Here is a 21,532-nt window from a genome sequence, read left to right as displayed (position 1 = left end):
ACCTTGCCTCCGCGTTGAGTACGTTCCATACAACCAATTATGTTTCAAAAAAGGTGTACGAGTAAATAAATACCTTTTCGTCAAACTGCATGCGTTTTCCAACGAAGTAAGAATTGTTGATTATATTGTGGTGAGTCAAGATGGCTGCCTTTGGTTTCGCCGTCGTTCCCTGTAAATTTAATTTCTCGTTGAATGAATTTGATGGGCATCTGACAACTAAGAAATACACTACTGGCAATTAAAATTGCTACACCAAGAAGAAATGCAAATGATAAACGGGTATTCATTGGACAAATATATTACACTAGAACTGACATGTGATTACATTTTCACGCAATTTGGGTGCATAGATCCTGAGAAATCAGTACCCAGAACAACCACCTCTGGCCGTAATAACGGCCTTGATACGCCTGGGCATTGAGTCAAACAGACCTTGGATGGCGTGTACAGGTACAGCTGCCCTTGCAGCTTCAACACGATACCACAGTTCATCAAGAGTAGTGACTGGCGTATTGTGACGAGCCAGTTGCTCGGCCACCATTGACCAGACGTTTTCAATTGGTGAAAGATCTGGAGAATGTGCTGGCCAGGGCAGCAGTCGAACATTTTCTGTGTCCAGAAAGGCCCGTACAGGACCTCCAACATGCGGTCGTGCATTATCCTGCTGAAATGTAGGGTTTTGCAGGGATCGAATGAAGGGTAGAGCCACGGGTCGTAACACATCTGAAACGTAGCGTCCACTGTTCAAAGTGCCGTCAATGCGAACAAGGGGTGACCGAGACATGTAACCAATGGCACCCCATACCATCACGCCGGGTGATACGCCAGTATGCCGATGACGAATACACTCTTCCAATGTGCGTTCACCGCGATGTCGACAAACACGAATGCGACCATCATGATGCTGTAAACACAACCTGGATTCATCCGAAATAAAATGACGTTTTGCCATTCGTCCACCCAGGTTCGTCGTTGAGTACACCATCGCAGGCGCTCCTGTCTGTGATGCAGCGTCAAGGGTAACCGCAAGCATGGTCTCCGAGCTGATAGTCCATGCTGCTAAATGGTTCAAATAGCTCTGAGCACTATGGGACTCAACTGCGGAGGTCATAAGTCCCCTAGAACTTAGAACTACTTAAACCTGACTAACCTAAGGACAACACACACATCCATGCCCGAGGCAGGATTCGAACCTGCGACCGTAGTGGTCACGCGGTTCCAGACTGTAGCGCATAGAACCGCACGGCCACTCCGGCCGGCCTCCATGCTGCTGCAAACGTCGTCGAACTGATTGTGGAGATGGTTGTTGTCTTGCAAACGTCCCCATCTGTTGACTCAGGGATCGAGACGTGGCTGCACGGTCCGTTACAGCCATGCGGATAAGATGCCTGTTGTCATCTCGACTGCTAGTGATACGAGGCCGCTGGAATGCAGCACGGCGTTCCGTATTACCCCCCTGAACCCACCGATTCCATATTCTGCTAACAGTCATTGGATCTCGACCAACGCGAGCAACAATGCTGCGATACGATAAACCGCAGTCGCGATAGGCTACAATCCGACCTGCATCAAAGTGGGAAACGTGATGGTACGCATTTCTCCTCCTTACACGAGGCATCACAACAACGTTTTACCAGGCAAAGCCGGTCAACTGCTGTTTGTGTATGAAAAATCGGTTGGAAACTTTCCTCATGTCAGCACGTTGTAGGTGTCGCCACCGGCTCCAACCTTTTGTGAATGCTCTGAAAAGCTAATCATTTGCATATCACAGCATCTTCTTCCTGTCGGTTAAATTTCGCGTCTGAAGCACGTCATCTTCGTGGTTTAGCAATTTTAATGGCCAGTAGTGTAATATAACGAGCGATCAAAAAGTTCCCGTTCGAATGCCATACAGTCCAAAATTGGTATGCCAGTCACGCGAAATCGCCTGAGCATTGAGACAATCACCCCATCGACGCACCAAATTGAAGATACCCGTCTGATAAAACACCGTGTCCTGCTGCGTGAAGAATTCCGTAAATGCTTGCTGCACATCGTCTGACAGGAATTTCGACCCTTCGAGGCCTTTTTCAAGGGACCTAAGGCGTGATATCGCGTTGGGAGAGATCAGGTCTATACAATGGGTGTTAGAATGTATCCCAACCGAGTTGGTGTAACATCTGCGTTACGACATTTGCATTATGGTGCTGTGCATTACCGTGAAGCAGCAGCACACTTTGGCACAGGTTTCCCGGACGTTTCGCCTTAGTTGGATACACGTCCTTCTTCACCGATAGATGTCTACCGGTGTTTGTCCTTTGGCAGCCAACAAAAGAATTTAGAGGACTTTCGTCCTGTTTAGAGGCATTTGCTAAGACGTTGCCATAGTTCACGTTTCCGCATTTACGAGGGTCACTCCAAAAGAGTAAAACGGGAAAAAGGTCTAACAACTGGTGCAGCGCGACGTATCATCTGTCGTCCCTTTCATAGTATTTTGCAGCTGACAGACGTACATGTAGATGTAGGATTATTTCCGCTATTAGTTCTAGAACATCTTGTACGAGGGCCAATCCAAAAAAAAGGCACACTATTTTTGTAAAAATACAGTTTTCATTCTGCATGTGTGAAAGTTTTACAGTGTGTAGATACATCCTTCCCGCTTGTTTTCAAACTTAGTTCAACCTGTTCCCGTGAGTGGCGCCGTCACAGCATGCCTTCAAGATGGCTACTACACTTGACGTTCGTCAGAAGCAACGCGCTGTCATAGAATTCCTGTGCTGTGAAAACGAGAAAGTGGGAAACATCCATAAGAGGTAGAACAAGGTGTATGAAGATGCTGCTGTCGATCGCAGTACAATTAGTCAGTGGACAAGCAGGTTACGTGATGAAAGCGGGCACGGCAATTTTGAGGATTGTCCTCACAGCGGCAGGCCTCGTATTACACACACTCCAGGCAATGTGCAGAGAGTTAACGAATTGGTGACTGCTGACAGACGCATCTCAGTGAACGAATTGTCACGCTACGTTGGGATAGGGGAAGGATGTGTATGCAGAAAACTGAAATTGTTGGCGTTAAAAAAGGTTTGTGCCAGGTGGGTTCCCAGGATGTTGACAGTGGCTCACAAAGAAACAAGAAAAACAGTGTGCAACGAACTTTTGGAACAGTACGAGAATGGTGGAGGTGAATTACTTGGAAGAATTGTGCAGCCGATGAGACATGGCTCCATCATTTTTCACCAGAGACGAAGAGGCAATCAATGGTTGGCATCATGCAAATTCATCCATGAAAAAAATTCAAAATCACACCTTCTGCTGGAAAAGTTATGGCTATGGTGGTTTTCGATTCCGAAGGACTCTTGCTTGTGGACATCATGCCAAGTGGAACCACCATAAATTCTGATGCATATGTGACGACAATGAAGAAACTTGAAGCTCGACTGAGTCGTGTTCGACCACATCGGCAAAAGCAGGATATTTGCTGTTGCACGACAATGCACAGCCACATCCCAGTCAAAAAACCATGGAAGCAATCACAAAACTCAGATGTACAACACTGAAGCACCCGCCTTACAGTCCTGACCTGGCTCCATGTGACTATCATCTCTTTGGGAAACTGAAAGACTCTCTTCGTGGAACAAGGTTTGAAGATGATGACTCCCTCGTGCACGCTGCCAAACAGTGGCTCCAACAGGTTGGTCCAGAATTTTACCGTGCGGGTATACAGGCGCTGGTTCCAAGATGGCGTAAGGCAGTTGAGAGGAATGGAAATTATGTGGAGAAATGAAATAATTGTTCCTGAAGGATGTATCTACACACTGTAAAACTTTCAAACGTGTAGAATGAAAGATGGATTTAAAAAAATAGTGTGCATTTCTTTTGGAGCGACCCTCGAACATCACCCACGTCGGAAAGACATGAATGCCACACTAATCCCTTGCCTACATGTCGGTGCTTACATACCCGCATCGGAGTCGCTCTACATTGCATATACGCTATAGAAAAGCCGTAAAACAGAAACTTTTTGATCGTCCCTTATACTTACGGAGAAAAAAAGCATGTCACGTTGAAAAGTCGAAAAAATGCTGGCTTGTAATCATACAGTTTTCTCTTTTATTCTTAGAATCTTTGTTGTAACGCACAGCGCCAAAGGTGAACACAAAGTGCAGAAGAAACATACTGTAAAGTTAAATTATCAGGGGTATTTCATAGAGCAATCAGGCAGAGTTTATAATGCTAATGTGGATGAATCTTATAGACGTTGTAAAGCTGCAGCTTACGGGACAAAAATTATCTTTATTAGCGAAAATCATCTTCTTGCTGTGGTACATTTCGGTTCATAAATGATATGTTGTCTTTACTTGACCTTTCTATTTGAAAATCTCTTTCCTTGTTTACAAAGGTACTTAACAAGCACATTTTAAGTAATACATTGTGTGAAGGATTACTTGAATAACACAGAGTAGGAGTTTGGAAAAAAGTATAATGCAAGAAAATAATAATAAAATAAATCCGCCATTTCTTTCTGGAAAACTTTACACCAAAGCTCTGCATTGGATAATGCTAACACAGTATTCTGTTTCTGAGCTCAACGTCTCACTCATCATGGAAGAAAACTGACTCAATTTTTCAGGCAAGCAAATGGGAAGTTGTGTTACGTGAAATGCAAAGAAAACATCGTCATCATTGTCTTGATGTTAGCTAATTGTATGTGTAGTGTGTGCCGTGTTCAGTGTTGAGAAAGGAACGAACACTGTTGCACTAGCTTCCAACAACATGACGTTCTTTGGAAGAACGTGTAAACTCTGTAGTACTGTACACCATGGATACATCGAATGAGTTTGTGGTGTTGTAGCCACATTGGCCTTGCATTCGGGAGGACGGAGGCCCTAATCTGCGTCCGGCTGTTCTCGTGCAGGTCTCGCCCGGTTTCCTTACATAACTACAGGCAGTTGCTGGGATGATTTCTACTATAAGGCCGAATACCTATCCGATCCTTGTCAGACTACACCTTTAAGTATGTAAAGCCTGTGCGTTATGAATTACGTGTTTTGTTTCTAAGCTATAATACCGCGACGTATTCAATATCTCGTAAAAGTGATTCACTGGTGAATAAAACTACTACTACTACTGCTACTAATACCATTGCCACTTATAAATCGAGACTTTTCTGCATTCGAATGAGGCATGTAATATGCGCCACCACACCTAAACTGTCTGGAACAGTTCTCGCAATACCAGGCGGTGTAAATGAAAATGGTTCAAATGGCTCTGAGCACTATGGGACTCAACGGCTGAGGTCATTAGTCCCCTAGAACTTAGAACTAGCTAAACCTAACTAACCTAAGGACATCACAAACATCCATGCCCGAGGCAGGATTCGAACCTGCGACCGTAGCGGTCTTGCGGTTCCAGACTGCAGCGCCTTTAACCGCACGGCCACTTCAGCCGGCTTGGTGTAAATGAAAGGCCGGCCGGTGTGACTGTGCGGTTCTAGGCGCTACAGTCTGGAACCGAGCGACCGCTGCGTTCGCAGGTTCAGCTCCTGCCTCGGGCATGGATGTGTGTGATGTCCTTAGGTTAGTTAGGTTTAATTAATTCTAAGTTCAAGGCGACTGATGACCTCAGAAGTTAAGTCGCATAGTGCTCAGATCCATTTTGTAAATGAAAGGAAACCCACCTGAGTTTGACGACAGATAAATATTAAACGATAATTAATTGAAACCCTCAGCTGCCGACAGGTGTTGTTGATATACCTCGATGGGGACAGCTGAAAATGTGTGCCCCGACCAGGACTCGAGCCTGGGATCTCCTGCTTACATCGCAGACGCACTATCCATCTGAGCACGACTGCAGGGACTTATCCCTTGCACGCCTCACGTGAGACCCACATTCCCAACTGTCCACAATCTACATACGTAATGTACCTAATAGATATTTGCCCATCCATCTGTGTCCTCGGTGGCTCAGATAGATAGAGCATCTGCCTTAACATTAGGCTATTCGAACACGACTGAAGGCTAGGCCCAAACTCCCATATGTCATCACCTAGGTGTCTACAACTTGTATCTGTACATTCATTATGTGTTTTTCCGTGCAGGGCAACAATTTTAATTGAACGTCGCATGCCAGGCGTCGGCAGATAAACACGATATTGCAGTATCTGTGTTGTTCTGAAGTACGACGCAATATTCCTTCGGGAATGCCTCCATGCATGCATCGTATCACTAAACTTGCCCAGACGAGCAGCTAAACTCTACTGCAGCGCAGCCGTGAGCGCCTATAGGGAGTAACGGTAGCAGACGTCTTTGACTCGGAAGCCCCAGGAAGTTCGCACAGATTAGGGCTGAAGTGAGGGTAGGCGGTCCTTTTAGAGACCGAACGGAGCCACATACCAGTGTACCTAAGGGCTCATAAAACAACGCCAGTGACAACCTACTGGGCAGGCGAATGGCTAGAACTGAACTGCCGGGCCATAGAAACTGATCACTTCCTTTTTTATCTCAGACATACCCTGGTCTGGCGCAGTCTCAATCGAATGGAAATGTAGGATTTTCTGTATTCGTGCGCTTCTCACAACTAAGAAGATGCTCTGCTCAAACTTGTATCTTTTTGACGATTAGCGCTATCTTGAACGAACTATCAACTTTTTATTTGACATTTCAAGTCGGGAGACAGGCGATCTGTTGTGTTAAAATGCGTCGATAAAAATCCTAGGTCAAGATCGCTTAAGTTCCTTTATTGATTACTAGTTTCAGCTCATTGACAAGCCATCTTAAGATCAATAAAAATTATTACTTAATTCAGCACGCATCAGCTACCAGGCGTTACAGGTCTTCATAATATGCTGAGGTGAATCGCTCTTGTTGTCACGTACATACTTGCACAGTTTTCTACAATCTTCCTTAGTCTGACTTGAGTTGAAACTAGAAATCAATAAAGGAACTTCAGCGATCTTCACCCAGGAGTTTTACGTACATATTTTAAATTATCAACTGCTCTCAAAATCTGTTTACAGATTTCGATTCCTCTGTATATCTGGAATTACTATTATACATCATAAATGAAACAATATTGTTCCAGAGACCTTTTCAAGTCTCAAACATCGATGGCGTTTATATGCAGACTGAAGCAATGAATGAAAATTGGCACCGAAACCGGGATTGAAATCTGGGCCTTCTGATCGCTGGGCAGATGTGCTAACCACTACGGCATCCTGGGACAGAGGCTTTGCACAACTGTGCGTACTATCCTAGGATGCCGGCCTCCTCAGTCCAAATTCCTATTCAGGCCTCAGCACACCTGGCATTCCCTTTAAACTCAAAGAGCATTGATGAGGCTCTCCAAATGTACTGGAATGGCCCCTCTGCACTGAATGAAACGAGGGATCCTGCCTGAAACCCAGGCATAGGTGTTTTAATAAAAGATTGAACTGTAAGATTCCAGAGACATTTTCAAGTCTTAAACACTTATGCTGTATATGTGCAGACTGAAGCGACGAATAGAAATTTGTTCCAACGCCGGGATTCGAACTAAGGTCTCCTTGGAAATTTGTGCTAAGTTCCTATGGGACCAAACTGCTGAGGTCATCGAGCCCTAGGCTTACTCACAACTTAATCTAACTTAAACTAACATACAAGACAACACACACCCATGCCCGAGGAGGAGGACTCGAACCTCGGAGGGGGGTGGGGGGGGGAGGACCGTGTGAACCGTGTCAAGGCGCCCGAGACCGCGCGGCCACTCCGCGCAGACGCAAAGCTCTTCTGCTCACCACACAAATGCGCTAACCACTACGCCACCCTGTCACAGTGGCCTTGCACAACTGCACGGACTCTGGTAGCACACCTCCCTCCTCAGTCCAACTTTCCATTCAACCCACTTGTTATCCCCCCCCCCCCCCCCAATATAGTTAGAGAGCCTCTACATTGCTGTTAGAGTTTGAGGGGGGGGGGGGGGGTTCCTTTCTCCACAGAGGTTCACACAATGAACGTTACGGTACTATGTGAATGTCATCAGAGGGGCGTCGACCAAAACGTAACTACCGGAATCAGTAGCAATTAGCCATCATAAAGTATGAAATAGATGTGTCGAGTATTGTTATAGTATGTTCCATATATCATAATAGCGATCACTCTATGGTCTGGGAAGAATCAGCTCTACCTCGGTGAAAATGTGGGAACATGCTGACCATTTACACGACTGTCTTATTGATCAATAAATAAATACATCCAGTGCATAAACATGTGTTCCTGTTCCTGCAGTCCACACCAAGCAGGTTGGTGGAGTGGTTAAGCCACTAGGCTCATAATCAGGGAAACTGGGATTCAAATCAACTTACAGCCATCCAGATTTTGGTTTTCCATGATTTTCCTGTATCGAATGGAATAATTTCGGGATTTCCTTCTTTGTACCTGTCTTTTGCAGGTTTGCACTTCGTCCCTAATGATCAGCAGGACTTAAAATGTAAGATTTCCTCCTTTGGCGATTGTCTTTGTCATTCTTATTGTGTGAATAAATAGAGAGTTCGTTAACATCCGTATGGATACAATTTTATTAAAAGCACTCTGCCAGCCAGCAAGCAACTAAAATTTGTGGTTATACCTTTTTTGAGTGGCATGATTACGGTTCAACATTCCGACGACAACGAGGTCATTACAGAGAGACGTAGAGCTATCTCGGAGCAGCGAGGGAAATGGAAGGAATTTGGCCCTGTCCTAGCATTTGTCTTAAGCGATTTAAGAAATTTAAGGAAAACCTAAAATAGTATGAATGGGCAGGGATCTGAACGATCGTCCTTCGAATGTGAGTGAACCTGCTATGACTGCGACATCTCGCTCAGTACTATGGAAAGTGTCGCAATAGAGAATGTAGAAAGAATTCCAGGAACTGAAATAGTTGTTTTATAATGCTTCCTAAATTACTTTCCTGGATCTTTTTTAGTTATATGTCATCCACTGGCGTCTATTGTTTCCCCTTTGCAATGACATCTCTGAAATGCTCTCTGAGTCTATGGTTTTCCCATCGTAGTAAATTTTGCTGCCTCTCGGACATTATTTCAGAAGATGACGCCTTAACTTCAACAATGGAACGGTTTGAGGTGAGCTCACGTAGAGATTACTTGAATCCGAGGAAGGTATTCAAGGCGTGCTCACTCACGACACATTTTCTATCGGTCATAATGTTTTATCTGTTTTAGTCGTACTAAACGGAGTATCGTCAAAGCAGATCAGTGAAATCCCATTGGATTTTCGTAAATATACTGATTTGTGAGTAATTAATTCTGATACCGCAGACATCGAGTGACACCAGCGATTCATCACGGTGTTGTCCGCTCGCTGTCATGAAGTTTCGGAGCACAAAAGCATGGGTATCCTCGCGTCAAGAAAGCAGATCAAAGACCAAGGTACTGCGCTGCGTTTGCGATGACAATGCCAGCGTGTGGCGCAATTCGGTTTGAAATGCGGGTAGTGCAAAGTGAAGCAGAATCAGAACGCCCAGCGAGGTGAATTCTACAAGACTACCCACCAGGTTGCATATCTGAAAGGATATGGGCTGCAACAGTTGGGCCTCATACAAATTATGACCACCGAGCGAGGTGGCGCAGTGGTTAGCACACTGGACTCGCATTCGGGAGGACGACGGTTCAATCCCGTCTCCGGCCATCCTGATTTAGGTTTTCCGTGATTTCCCTAAATCGCTTCAGGCAAATGCCGGGATGGTTCCTTTGAAAGGGCACGGCCGATTTCCTTCCCCATCCTTCCCTCACCCGAGCTTGCGCTCCGTCTCTAATGACCTCGTTGTCGACGGGACGTTAAACACTAATCACCACCACCACAAATTATGACCGTTTTAACGCGTAACGTAGCATGCTAGCGTCCTGAAGGTAAGCATAACGAAGACATGATTCCCTGAACTGGACGTCGGAATTTTCACAGAATCAGATGAAACTTTGACACACTTCAGGAATACAAGAGTATAAAACTACAATTTATAAAGAGTGCTGAAAGTAAAGAGAAAACTCCTTTCGCACTAATGCAGCAGTTTAGGAGATGTGGTTAGGCTTGCCATCGACGTCGAATGATCTGAAGGGGCCGGCCGGTGAGGCCGAGCGGTTCTAGGCGCTACAGTCTGGAACCGCGTGACCGCTACGGTCGCAGGTTCGAATCCTGCCTCGGGCATGGATGTGTGTGATGTCCTTAGGTTAGTTAGGTTTAAGTAGTTCTGAGTTCTAGGGGACTGGGGACTGATGACCTCAACAGTTAAGTCCCATAGTGCTCACAGTAATTTGAACCTTTTTTTTTTTGTTTTTGATCCGAAGGGAGAGGGTGCAGACCTTTAATTAAAGTCTACACTATTTACGAGTAGAAATGAATGGACTTTCGGGAGATTGATAGACGTGGCTGGTCGGGTGTAATTTCCCCTTTCGCTCCTCAGTGCACCACAGACGTGCTCTATAGGAGGCATATCCGGACAGCCAGCCAGTGCGGTGGCTGTTTTTATTTGTCAGAAATACATTCGTTACGATGGCTATGGGCGTTATCGTCCATGAAGAGAACGTTTGCTGCAATGCATATGTGCTTATGGTGTCTTCCCTCAGAAACTTTGGAGGTTCAAAGTATTTCACTTACCACCGGCACCATGCCCTTCCACATCAGGACTACATTACCAACGAACTGACCTCGTTCCATATACGCAATCTGTTCAGAAGTATGTTGATACGCTGTGTGATGCGGTATTGTAAACTCGATTACCAAGAGACGGATCCGCCAATACAAAAGGTGGCGGGGAGTTTTGTGTTGTCAGTAGAGAAGCAGTTAACAACAGAATGGCTAGGTCAGGAGAGATCAGTGACTTCGAACGTGAAGTAGTCATTGGATATCACCTGAGTAACAGATCCGTGAGGAACGTTTCAACCCTTCTAAAGCTGCCCAAGTCGACTGTTGGTGATGGGACTGTGAAATGGAAACGAGAAGAAACAACCACAGCTATGTAACAAAAATGGTTCAAATGGCTCTGAGCACTATGGGACTCAACTGCTGAGGTCATTAGTCCCCTAGAACTTAGAACTAGTTAAACCTAACTAACCTAAGGACATCACAAACATCCATGCCCGAGGCAGGATTCGAACCTGCGACCGTAGCGGTCTTGCGGTTCCAGACTGCAGCGCCTTTAACCGCTATGTAACAGAACTGTTACATGTCGCTATGCGATGTTTATTCCGTCTGAAAATATCTGTCTTTTCTTAACTGTGATTGGAGAACGGACACATGTAGTTACTGTTGGAGTCAAGTTATAGCGTTTTGTCTTGTATCAAACAGTTCAGGCGCGTCAGAATCGTGCCTGGGATGACTGATCGCTTTGGAACACAGGGCTCTTTCCCTAACGCTTGTCAACAGCCACGAAACAATAAGAACTCACAGGACGGCTGTGACCGCTCTCGTTTGTCGGCAAGACAGAGCGCGCCCATTCAAATTAAGAAGTTCCGTTGAGTCCCGCATGTGTTCATAAGCTTGATGAATCTGCTCTCCCTGCAGGGCACTGAAGTACGAGGGGCAAAAATAAAAACTACTTACGTGTTTGGGGTAAACCTTTTTTATTTTTCGACATAGTCTCCTTTTAGACTTATACACTTCATCCAACGCTGTTCTAATTTGTTGATCCCTTCCAAATAATAGGAATTGTCCAAGTCTGCAAAATAGCTATTAGTTGGTCCAATCATCTCCTCGTTTGAATAAAATCTTTGTCCCATCAGCCATCTCTTCAAATTGGGGAACAAATAGTAGTCCGAGGGAACCAAGTCTGGAGAATAGTGGGGTTGTGAAACGAGCTGGAATCCTACTTCCATTAATTTTACGACCACAACTGCTGAGGTGTGTGCTGGTGCATTGTCGTGATGGAAAAGGACTTTTTTTGCTGTCCAGTCACAGGCGTTTTCCTTGCAGCTCGGTTTTCAAACGGTCCAATAACGATGAATAATATGCAACTGTAATAGTTTTACCTTTTTCCAGATAGTCGATAAGGGTAAGCGCTTGCGGAAGTCCGTCCGTGGTAGCTGAGTGGTCAGTGCGACAGAATGTCAATCCTAAGGGCCAGGGTTCGATTCCTGGCTGGGTCGGAGATTTTTCTCTACTCAGCGACTGGGTATTGTGTTGGCCTAATCATCATCGTTTCATTCCCATCGACGCGCAAGTCGCTGAAGTGGTGTCAAACCAAAAGACTTGCAGCCGGCGAACGGTCTAGCCGACGGGAGGTTCTAGTCACACGACATCAATCAATCCCTTGCGAATCCCAAAAGACAGTCGCCATAACCTTTCCGGGCGAAGGAATGGTCTTCGCCTTTTTTTGGTGCAGATTCTGCCTTCCTAACCCATTGTTTAGATTGTTGTTTGATCTCAGGAGTATAGTAATGTATCGATGTTTCATCCGCAGTGATGCAACGACGCTTAAACTCCTGTGGATTCTTTCTGAACAGTTGCAAACCATCCTTGCAACACTTCACACGAATCTGTTTATGGTCAAGAGTGAGCAATCGCGGAACCCATCTTGCGGATAGCTTTCTTATGTCCAAATGTTTACGCAAAATATTATGTAGCCGTTCATTCTATATGCCCACAGCACTAGCAATCTCACGCACCTTAACTCTTCTGTCATCCATCACCATATCGTGGATTTTATCAATGATTTCTGGAGTCATAACCTCCACAGGGCGTCCAGAACGTTCAGCATCACTTGTGCCCATATGACCACTCCGAAAATTTTGAAACCACTTATAAACTGTTCTAATCGAAGGTGCAGAGTCACTGTAATATTTATCATGCTTCTCTTTAGTCTCCTGAGGCGTTTTACCTTTCATAAAGTAATGTTTAATCACGACACGAAATTCTTTTTTGTCCATTTTTTGACAATCCCTCGATTTCCTTGTATCACACGAATGCCAGACACAAAGAAATAGACCAATATGGGTGAAACTTGGTGTGCGTTCTTTCCAAAGATGCTACTAACTAAACATGACGTCGACACGCGTCGGTGGTGCCATCTCTCGGACTTTGCACGGACTTTTCAATCGCCCTTCGTATGTGACTACGCCATTCAATGCTTCCACAGCGTGAGAACTTCTCGTATTCTGGGAGCTCTAGCAGCCGCCCACCCCCTTTTTTTTGCTTATCCAATGAGCGATAGCAATCGGTGTGCCAACCTTCAGACAACTAATGAAAACACAGTGGTTGCTATTCGAGAATTTTAGCAGTTTCTGCCTTGTGATTTTTACTGGAAAGACAAAATCCTGGGTTGTCAGGCTGGTAGTTGTGATACTCTCCTCCCTCGAGGACGCGGCGAGAGTGTGGACAGTGTGGCAGCAGCTAGGGCGGAGAACGACGCGTGGGACCGCGAGGTCCGTTCTGCTGTTTCAGTAAGTGTCACAGTTTCGCAGCAGCGGAGTCCTTTTACCTCTAATTAAATCGCAACCTGCTTGTCCTTGTGTTGCATTTGTAATAATTTAGAGTTGGATTTAGTACTGTATTCAACAGTTTCCTTTCACTGCATTTGTGAACTGCTCAGACCTGCTGGAAAACCAACTGAAATTCCACTATCAGTCTTCCTTGTTATTAGTTTCAATTGTTCACATATAATTGCCGTATTATCTATAACAATTTACTTGTTTTTCAAATAATCGCGATCAACTGTCTCCTTTGATAAATCGTTCTTCTCTGTGAAGAGTCTTTGTTGTAATTACACACTTCAAAACAAGTTTTGCATCACCCCGGTTCCCAGAACTCCTGGAGACAGACGTTGACTGTGGGTATTGTATCACAGACTTTGACTGTTCAGAGCTATCACTAAACCCGCCCAAAGATGTAAACAACTATGCATGAGCAGCGCCCATTAGACGGAGGGGGCCGGCCGCGGTGGTCTAGCGGTTCAGGCGCTCAGTCCGGAACCGCGCGACTACTACGGTCGCAGGTTCGAATCCTGCCTCGGGCATGGATGTGTGTGTTGTCCTTAGGTTAGTTAGGTTTAAGTAGTTCTAAGTTCTAGGGGACTGATGACCACAGATGTTAAGTCCCATAGTGCTCAGAGCCATTTGAACCATTTAGACGGAGGGGGTCCGACAGCCGTTTACTTCCAGCCATTCCACCAGAAAGGAGGTACTGGGCTCGTCTTGTCTGTAGTTCAACTATGCCTAGACGGTCAATACCGCGGTTCGATCGCGTCCGCATTGTTACTTTGTGCCAGGAAGGACTCTCAACAAGGAAAGTGTCAAGGCGTCTCGGAGTGAACCAAAGCAATGTTGTCTGGACATGGAGGAGATACAGAGAGACAGGAACTATCGATGACATACCTCGCTCAGGCCGCCCAAGGGCTATTACTGCAGTGGATGACCGCTACCTACGGATTGTGACTCGGAGGAACCCTGACAGCAACGCCACCATGTTGAATAATGTATTTCGTGCAGCCACAGGACGTCGTGTTACGACTCAAAATGTGCTTAGTAGGCTGCATGATGTGCAACTTCACTCCCGACGTTCGTGGAGAGGTCCATCATTGCAACATCGACACCATGCAGCGTGGTACAGATAGGCCCAACAACATGCCGAATTGACCGCTCAGGACTGGCATCACGTTCTCTTCACCGATGAGTGTCGCATATGCCTTCAACCAGACAATCGTCGGAGACGTGTTTGGAGGCAGTCAGATCAGGTTGAACGCCTTAGACACACTGTCCAGCGAGTGCAGCAAGGTGGAAGTTTCTTGCTGTTTGGGGTGGCATTATGTGGGGCCGACGTACGCCTCTGGTGCACATGGAAGGCGCCGTAACGGCTGTACGATGCATGAATGCCATCCTCCGACCGATAGTGCAACCATATCGGTAGTATATTGGCATTCGTCTTCGTGGACGACAATTCGCACCCCCATCGTGCGCATCTTGTGAATGACTTCCTTCAGGATAACATCATCGCTCGACTAGAGTGGCCAGCATGTTCTCCAGAAATTAACCCTATCGAACATGCCTGGGATAGATTGAAAAGGGCTGTTTATGGACGATGTGACGCACCACCCACCCTTAAGGATCTACGCCCAATAGCCGTTGAGGAGTGGGACAATCTGGATCAACAGTGCCTTGATGAACTTGTGGACAGTATGCCACAACAAATACAGGCATGCATCAATGTAAGAGGACGTGCTACTAGGTATTAGAGGTACAGGCGTGTACAGCAGTCTGGACCACCACCTCTGAAGGTCTCGCTGCTTGGTGGCACAACATGTAATGTGTGGTTTTCATGAGCAATAAATAGGGCGGAAATGATGTTTAGGTTAATCTCTATTCCAATTTTTTGTACAGGTTCCGGAACTCTCGGAACCGAGGTGACGCAAAACTTTTCTTGACGTGTGTAGTTTAACGGTATAGCGCACCCAAGTTTATCACCCTTTAAGCATTTCGTCGTTAATTAAGATTCCACGATTTTTAGTTTCAAGCTAGCTTTTTCTTATTATACCATTCTTATAACAAATTCTACATTTTTAAGAATATCATTGACCTCAGATTATAGTGTATATTCTTCATCGACGAAATAAAATAGATTAATTAAAAGTGATCCATTTAACTTACTTCTATCAACTTCAGGACTCTGAACAGGCGACCCATCATTATTGAAAATTTTATAAACATTTTTTTTTCTTTTGAAGGCGTGAAATCTCTCGGAGAGTTTTCCTTTTTTTGCTGAGTTCGTAAATGTAGCAGGCAGATTGCTCGACCGCTGCCGAACTCCAGAACGCCTCATTGCAAAATAAAATCACTATAAAAAGACCACCTCAAGGACAGAAAGTGACGTTTCAATAAATCAAAACCAGGAAGACCCCGTTTACTGACGGACAGGGTCCGTCGAGCATTGCGAAGGGTGAATGTACAAAATCGCATGACATCAGCAGAAGGACTCACTCGTGAGTTCCAAAGTGCTGTCAACTGCCCAGCTAGCGCAAAGACTGTAGGTAGGGAGATAAAAACAATTGGGTACAGTGATCCGAATAGCTACTCATAAATCAGACATTTCTGTAGCCAAGGCTAAGCTAGGCTTGAGGTGGCGTAAAGAGCGGCGCCACGTGACACTGGATGACTGGAAGTCAGCGGTTTGGAGTGGTGACCCACGCTACAGACTGTGGAGATCCGATGTAGTGCCAACAGGAGGTTGTGTTATAGTATGAGGGTGATTTTTCTGTGGTTAGAGTTTGGTCTCTTTCTTGAGCTTAAGGAAACGCTAAATTCAGAAGGATGTGAACACATTATATAGCACTGTGTTCTGCGCCCAGCAGAGCAACTCTTCAGGTACGATGATGGTGTCAGAAGACAATGAAACCTGCTATAAAGCGGTATTTCTGAGGCAATGATTTGTGATCAATGACATTCCTGAAATAAACTGGCCTGTCCGGAGACGCGACCTGAACACAAGCGAACATCTCTGGTGTGACTTGGAATGTCGATTTTGCTCCAGATCCCAGTGTCCAACATCACTATCTTCAGTGGTTTCGGCTCTTGAGGAAGAATGAGCTGTCATTCCTCTGCAGATATTCAGACACCTCACTGAAAGCGTCCCTAGTAGAGGTCAAGTCGTCATAAGAGTGAAAGGCGGACACATTCGATATTAATGTCCATAGGTATTCAAATGTTTTTGATCAGACGGTATAAACAATGAACCATAATGTCCCCATGCCACTCCCAACAGGTTCTACCAAAATCAGTTTTACATCAGTTTATTTTATGTTGTTGATAATTCTTCCAGGTTATATGGCCGTGGTCCATGGAATTCTTCTATTCCTAACGTTTCGTCCAATACTACATTGGACATCTTCAAAGGTATGGCTGGTCCTGCTGAGTCCTGCTGAGTGCCATTTAACCCGGAAGAATTATCAACAACAGTACCATCCGGTCGTGAAAGCCTTCATTGTAAGTTTATTTTATCCGATTAAGAACTACGTGGTCTCTTTACTAGGAAGACCCCAATACAGTATCCACTCTTTAGTTAAGACGACGTTAAGAAGATTCCTGCAGCTTGCAGCAGTGTTGCCAGCTTCTAATAGCGAAGCACTAACGGCTGCAGGCGAAAACAATAGTCGTCTACAGAGTTATGACAACGTTGATGCGTTGCCATAGAGATGCTTACAAAATCGCTCAGTATTGGTTCACATGGCCGCGGCCAGGCCACTGTTACTGTCAGGGATCACCTTTAACGCCAACTTAACTGTAGCTCGACATTCCATAAGCTCGTATACCGTAAGTGTCAACACATACAACACAGCAGCCTGCAGCGGCCTTTCATGCATTTTTTCTTTCCCTCCAAGATGACCACACCGCAAGGGGTGCTGTAACGATTTGCAGTTCGGGTCAACCGAAGAACGGGACATAACCCATCGGCTTTGACCAATGACGTCATAGGTTACTCACAGATATTAATGGCTTTATTTTCGAGCCATAGGTAATAAATCGATTATCTGCTGTGACAAGCGCCATTATTGTAAACTGAAATACATGAATACGTTTTTAAAAGATAGCGCTAGACATTGCATGAGATTTTTTTCGTTTGCATTTATTTAAATAATTGGTACTTTCCAATTCATTCGCTACTTAATTTCATTCTTAGCGAGTTTGAGATAGTGTGGAAGAGTAGTTTTTCATTTAGAAGAATTTTTACTTTTTGATTTTCGTTTGTAGCTATGTATTTATCTGTTCCCATGAATATCCAAGACTTAAAGTAGGCTTTGTGCGTAGATATGATGGAACAATTCGAATTTTGCAAATCTCTGGCCTCCTTGCTGATTACGTTCAATGTCGTGGGTGCGGCGGACATATGCGCCTGATAAGTGTGTCTGCTCGTCGTACTCAGGATTTATTCATATGGAGGTGTAGCACGGATCGCCTATGGCGCTCAATTAGACGAGGAACGTGGTTTAAGAAATCAACACTAGCCTTCAGGGAGGTAATAAAAAATTACATACTGTTGATGCATGAGGTATCCTGTGTGGTTGTGTGTGCATGAATGTCCTGTGATTGGGCGTACCGTTTTAGAGTGGTATTCATTTTGTAGGGAAGTTTGTGGGAATATATAAAGTATAAGGGGCCTTTGGGGGGGGGGGGGCAGGTATTATAATTGAAATCGATGAGTCTCATTTTGGCAAAACCAAGTACAACAGGGGGGAACCTGCGGTGGGATTATGGGTTTGGGGGGCTATAATTTCAGGACCAGAATGTGATAATGTAGTTTCTTAAGTAATTCCTAATCGAACGAAAAAAGTGTTGGTCAAATTAATTGAAGATCATGTTGCAGAGGATTCTGTAGTTATTTCTGATGTTTTTTTTTTCATATAGGGATTTGGGGAAGAGGGATTTTCAGCATATTGTCGTCAATCACAATACTGAATTCAGATCTTCGTCAACTGGGGCTTGTACCAATAGTGTAGAATCCATAAAATCTGTTGTAGGGAGGGGGAAATGACGCATTTAGACACTACAGAGCCACTAGACAAATATTCATGGAGGCATAGTGTAACCGATACATACTGTCCGTTTGAATGTTTCCGTAAACGTGTTGGGCAAATGTATCCTCCAAAATTTGTTACTTAATTTGATGTTCGAAATATTAACGGACGTAATATATACGTCTACCATCTGTTTTCTCTCTCCTGCGTTCCTTTGTTTACGAACACTCGTCTTTGCAGTTAAATCTGTGTAATAAATCATCTATTGCAAATTCTGACGTCATTGGACAAAGCCGATTAGTTGTATCCCGTTCTTCAGTAGTCCCTGCAATTCCAGTAAGTCAAATATTCTGTCATACTTAGGTAATACGTAAGTATCCACGAGAAATGAGTTGTCACTGATGAAATAGCGGAAGCTATATCCCGTAAAGAGCTGCAATTCTATCTACTATGACCTGAGCGGCGTAAGGGTGTAATTCACCTTGTCGGAAAGGTAGATAACCCACAGGAAACTGGAGAGACAGACAACATCAATTATATGGATGTGACATAAATGTCCACAGGGTAGTAACAGCTCCATTGATATCGTCTGTCAGAATCACCATGGCTACTGCGGTGTCGCCAGACCAACAAATCTCACCACTGCTGCCTTTATCACGGTAATTGCAAACAATGAAGACTTTTTTTATGCACGTCGAGTACTGAAATCAGGCCGATCAAGTGAAAACCTCCTACTTTCCGGAGTCGACAGTCTTCCAGAGTGACGGACATTCGGCCTTCACGGCTTGGGAACTTCCACACTACAATTAGCTGGAGCATATTGGGAATTCCGACTTTGTTCAATGTATGCTAAAATGAACTCCACCGCAAGAAGCGCCTCTACGCAACACGTGAATGCCTGTACACTGTAACACAAACTGCCTTTATCATGCGACATGCCTCTTTAAGTAGATAATTGACAGTACGCTAAAATCACGCTAGCTCATTTACACAGATGGAGGTGCTTGTGAGACTTGTGCATTCCAAGACCACCCAACGCCAGGTTGCCAAAATTCTGGAGCTGCTTATTCGATTGTCTAGTAAAACTCGACGTGCTCTCCGCGACTACATGACTCCCAAGTAAGGCTTCAACCGATCCAGTTCCCGCTACCTGCCACATCTGACCAAGCGCGATATTTGTAATACAGGAGATGGGTTAAATATGAAAACACCAAAAATTCAACACTTTACGAAAACCATCAACATTCAAAACAGCTTGCAGTCGTCTCGCGATGGATAAATACAGTCCCGTAGAGTTTTTAAGGGAATCATGCACCATTCTTCCTGCAAAACAGTGACAAGTTCAGACAAATACCATAGAGGTGGACAGCGGTCACGCATCCTTCTCTCCAAAGTAGGCCACAAAAGCTCAATAATATTGAGATCTGGTGGCTGGTGGCGAAAGGAGATGCTGCACTACATCGTGGTGCTCACGAAACCAACCCTAGACGATTCGTGCTGTGTGACCAGGGGCCTTTCCGTCTTGGAACACAGCCTCACCAATGGGGCACATTGTACCATGGGATGGCCTTGATCAAAATGGTCACATTATCTTTAGTAATAATAAGATTGTGAAGTACATTGTCGCCAATGGAATCTCACGGTATGGCTGCCAAAACTATCACCGAACGCCTGCTGTGTTTCACTCTTTAAACTTATACTGGGCTAGAAGTTGGAAACGCTCTTCAGCAAGACTCATCTGACCAAATGACTTTCTTCCATAGCTCCATAGTTCAGGTTTCATGGCTTCTGCACCATGTTTTCCTGTTACGGACATTTGCAACACTGATGAGTGGATTTGGAATTACACCTCGCCCTGCATTCTCTGCTTATGGAACTCACTTCGTGTTGTTTTGGTGCTGACTGGGTTCTCGAGTGCAGCAATCAGTTCTGCAGTGACTTTCGCAGCTGTCGTCGTCTACTTTTCGCCACAATCCTCTCCAATTACAGTCCTTCACGATCACTCAACACGCACTTTCATCCACGCTGTGATTTAGCGGTTGATATTTTTTCTGCTTTCTCTGTACGCGGTATAAGTCTTCGACATGGTGCCTGTTGAAACACCAAATACAACCTTGTAATAAGGTAGCTCCCGCCGTAAGAGCACCGACAATTTGCCCATGTTCGAAGTCATTTAGCTCCGACACAATGCAGTCACAGCTACACAGCACACTGTTATGACCACGACTGACGCTTGAAACATACTGAGGACATCACGCAGGTGGCATCTGTGGTGAAATACAACAGCGCAACCTGCAGACTTGGGTAGCATCTGCATTTATGACCAAGCATGCATTTCTCGCGGTGATTCCGGGCTTTCGTCCAGCTCCTGCGATTTTGCTCTTGATGCGATGGTAAAATCTAGCACAACAGCGTGAATATCTACAAAACTTCCTTTGATGAGACGACTGCGAAAGCTATCGCTTGATATGAGTATGTCAACCACGTGTAAATAACAACTTCTGCGCTAAGAATAAATGGCCATCTGGGAAACATTACTGAACTAAGCTCCCGCAAGCAGTGCCATACTGTGTATGTTCCACGTGCTGAGTGATACACTATGTGGTCAAAAGTATCCGGACAGCTGGCTGAAAATGACAAGTTCGTGGCGCCCTCCATCGGTATTTCTGGAATTCAATATGGCGTTGGCCCACCCTTAGACATGATGACAGCCTCCACTCTCGCAGGCATACGTTCAATCAGGTGCTGGAAGGTTTCTTGGGGAATGGCAGCGCATCCTTCACGGAGTGCACCACTGAGGAGACGTATCGATGTCGGTCGGTGAGACCTGGCACAAAGTCGGCGTTCCAAAACATCCCAAAGGTGTTCTGTAGGATTCAGATCAGGACTCTGTGCGGACCAGCCCATTACAGGGATGTTATTGTCGTATAAACACTCCACCACAGGCAGTGCATTATGAACAGGTTCAAAAATGGCTCTGAGCACTATGGGACTTAACTTCTGTGGTCATCAGTCCCCTAGAACTTAGAACTACTTAAACCTAACTAACCTAAGGACATCACACACATCCATGCCTGAGGCAGAA

The 21,532-nt window shown here is 45.1% G+C and overlaps 1 protein-coding gene across 3 annotated transcripts in view; it reads right to left on the bottom strand.

Annotated features, from left to right (window-relative positions):
• LOC124619664 (medium-chain acyl-CoA ligase ACSF2, mitochondrial-like) overlaps positions 1 to 21,532 on the bottom strand; it is a 250,681-nt gene that overhangs the window by 103,578 nt on the left and 125,571 nt on the right. For all 3 annotated transcript variants that reach the window (XR_006980107.1, XM_047146195.1, XM_047146196.1), the window contains one exon: positions 74 to 169. Coding sequence is in view for 2 of the 3 variants with exons in the window: in XM_047146195.1 (XP_047002151.1) it covers positions 74 to 169 (96 nt within the window). In the remaining variant the exon portion in view is untranslated. The remainder of the gene's footprint in view (positions 1 to 73; positions 170 to 21,532) is intronic.

The sequence above is a fragment of the Schistocerca americana genome, chromosome 6 (genome assembly GCF_021461395.2).
Source record: "Schistocerca americana isolate TAMUIC-IGC-003095 chromosome 6, iqSchAmer2.1, whole genome shotgun sequence".
Classification (NCBI taxonomy): domain Eukaryota; kingdom Metazoa; phylum Arthropoda; class Insecta; order Orthoptera; family Acrididae; genus Schistocerca; species Schistocerca americana.
Note: the sequence above shows the minus strand (reverse complement) of the source record. Positions and strands in the feature narration are given on the sequence as shown.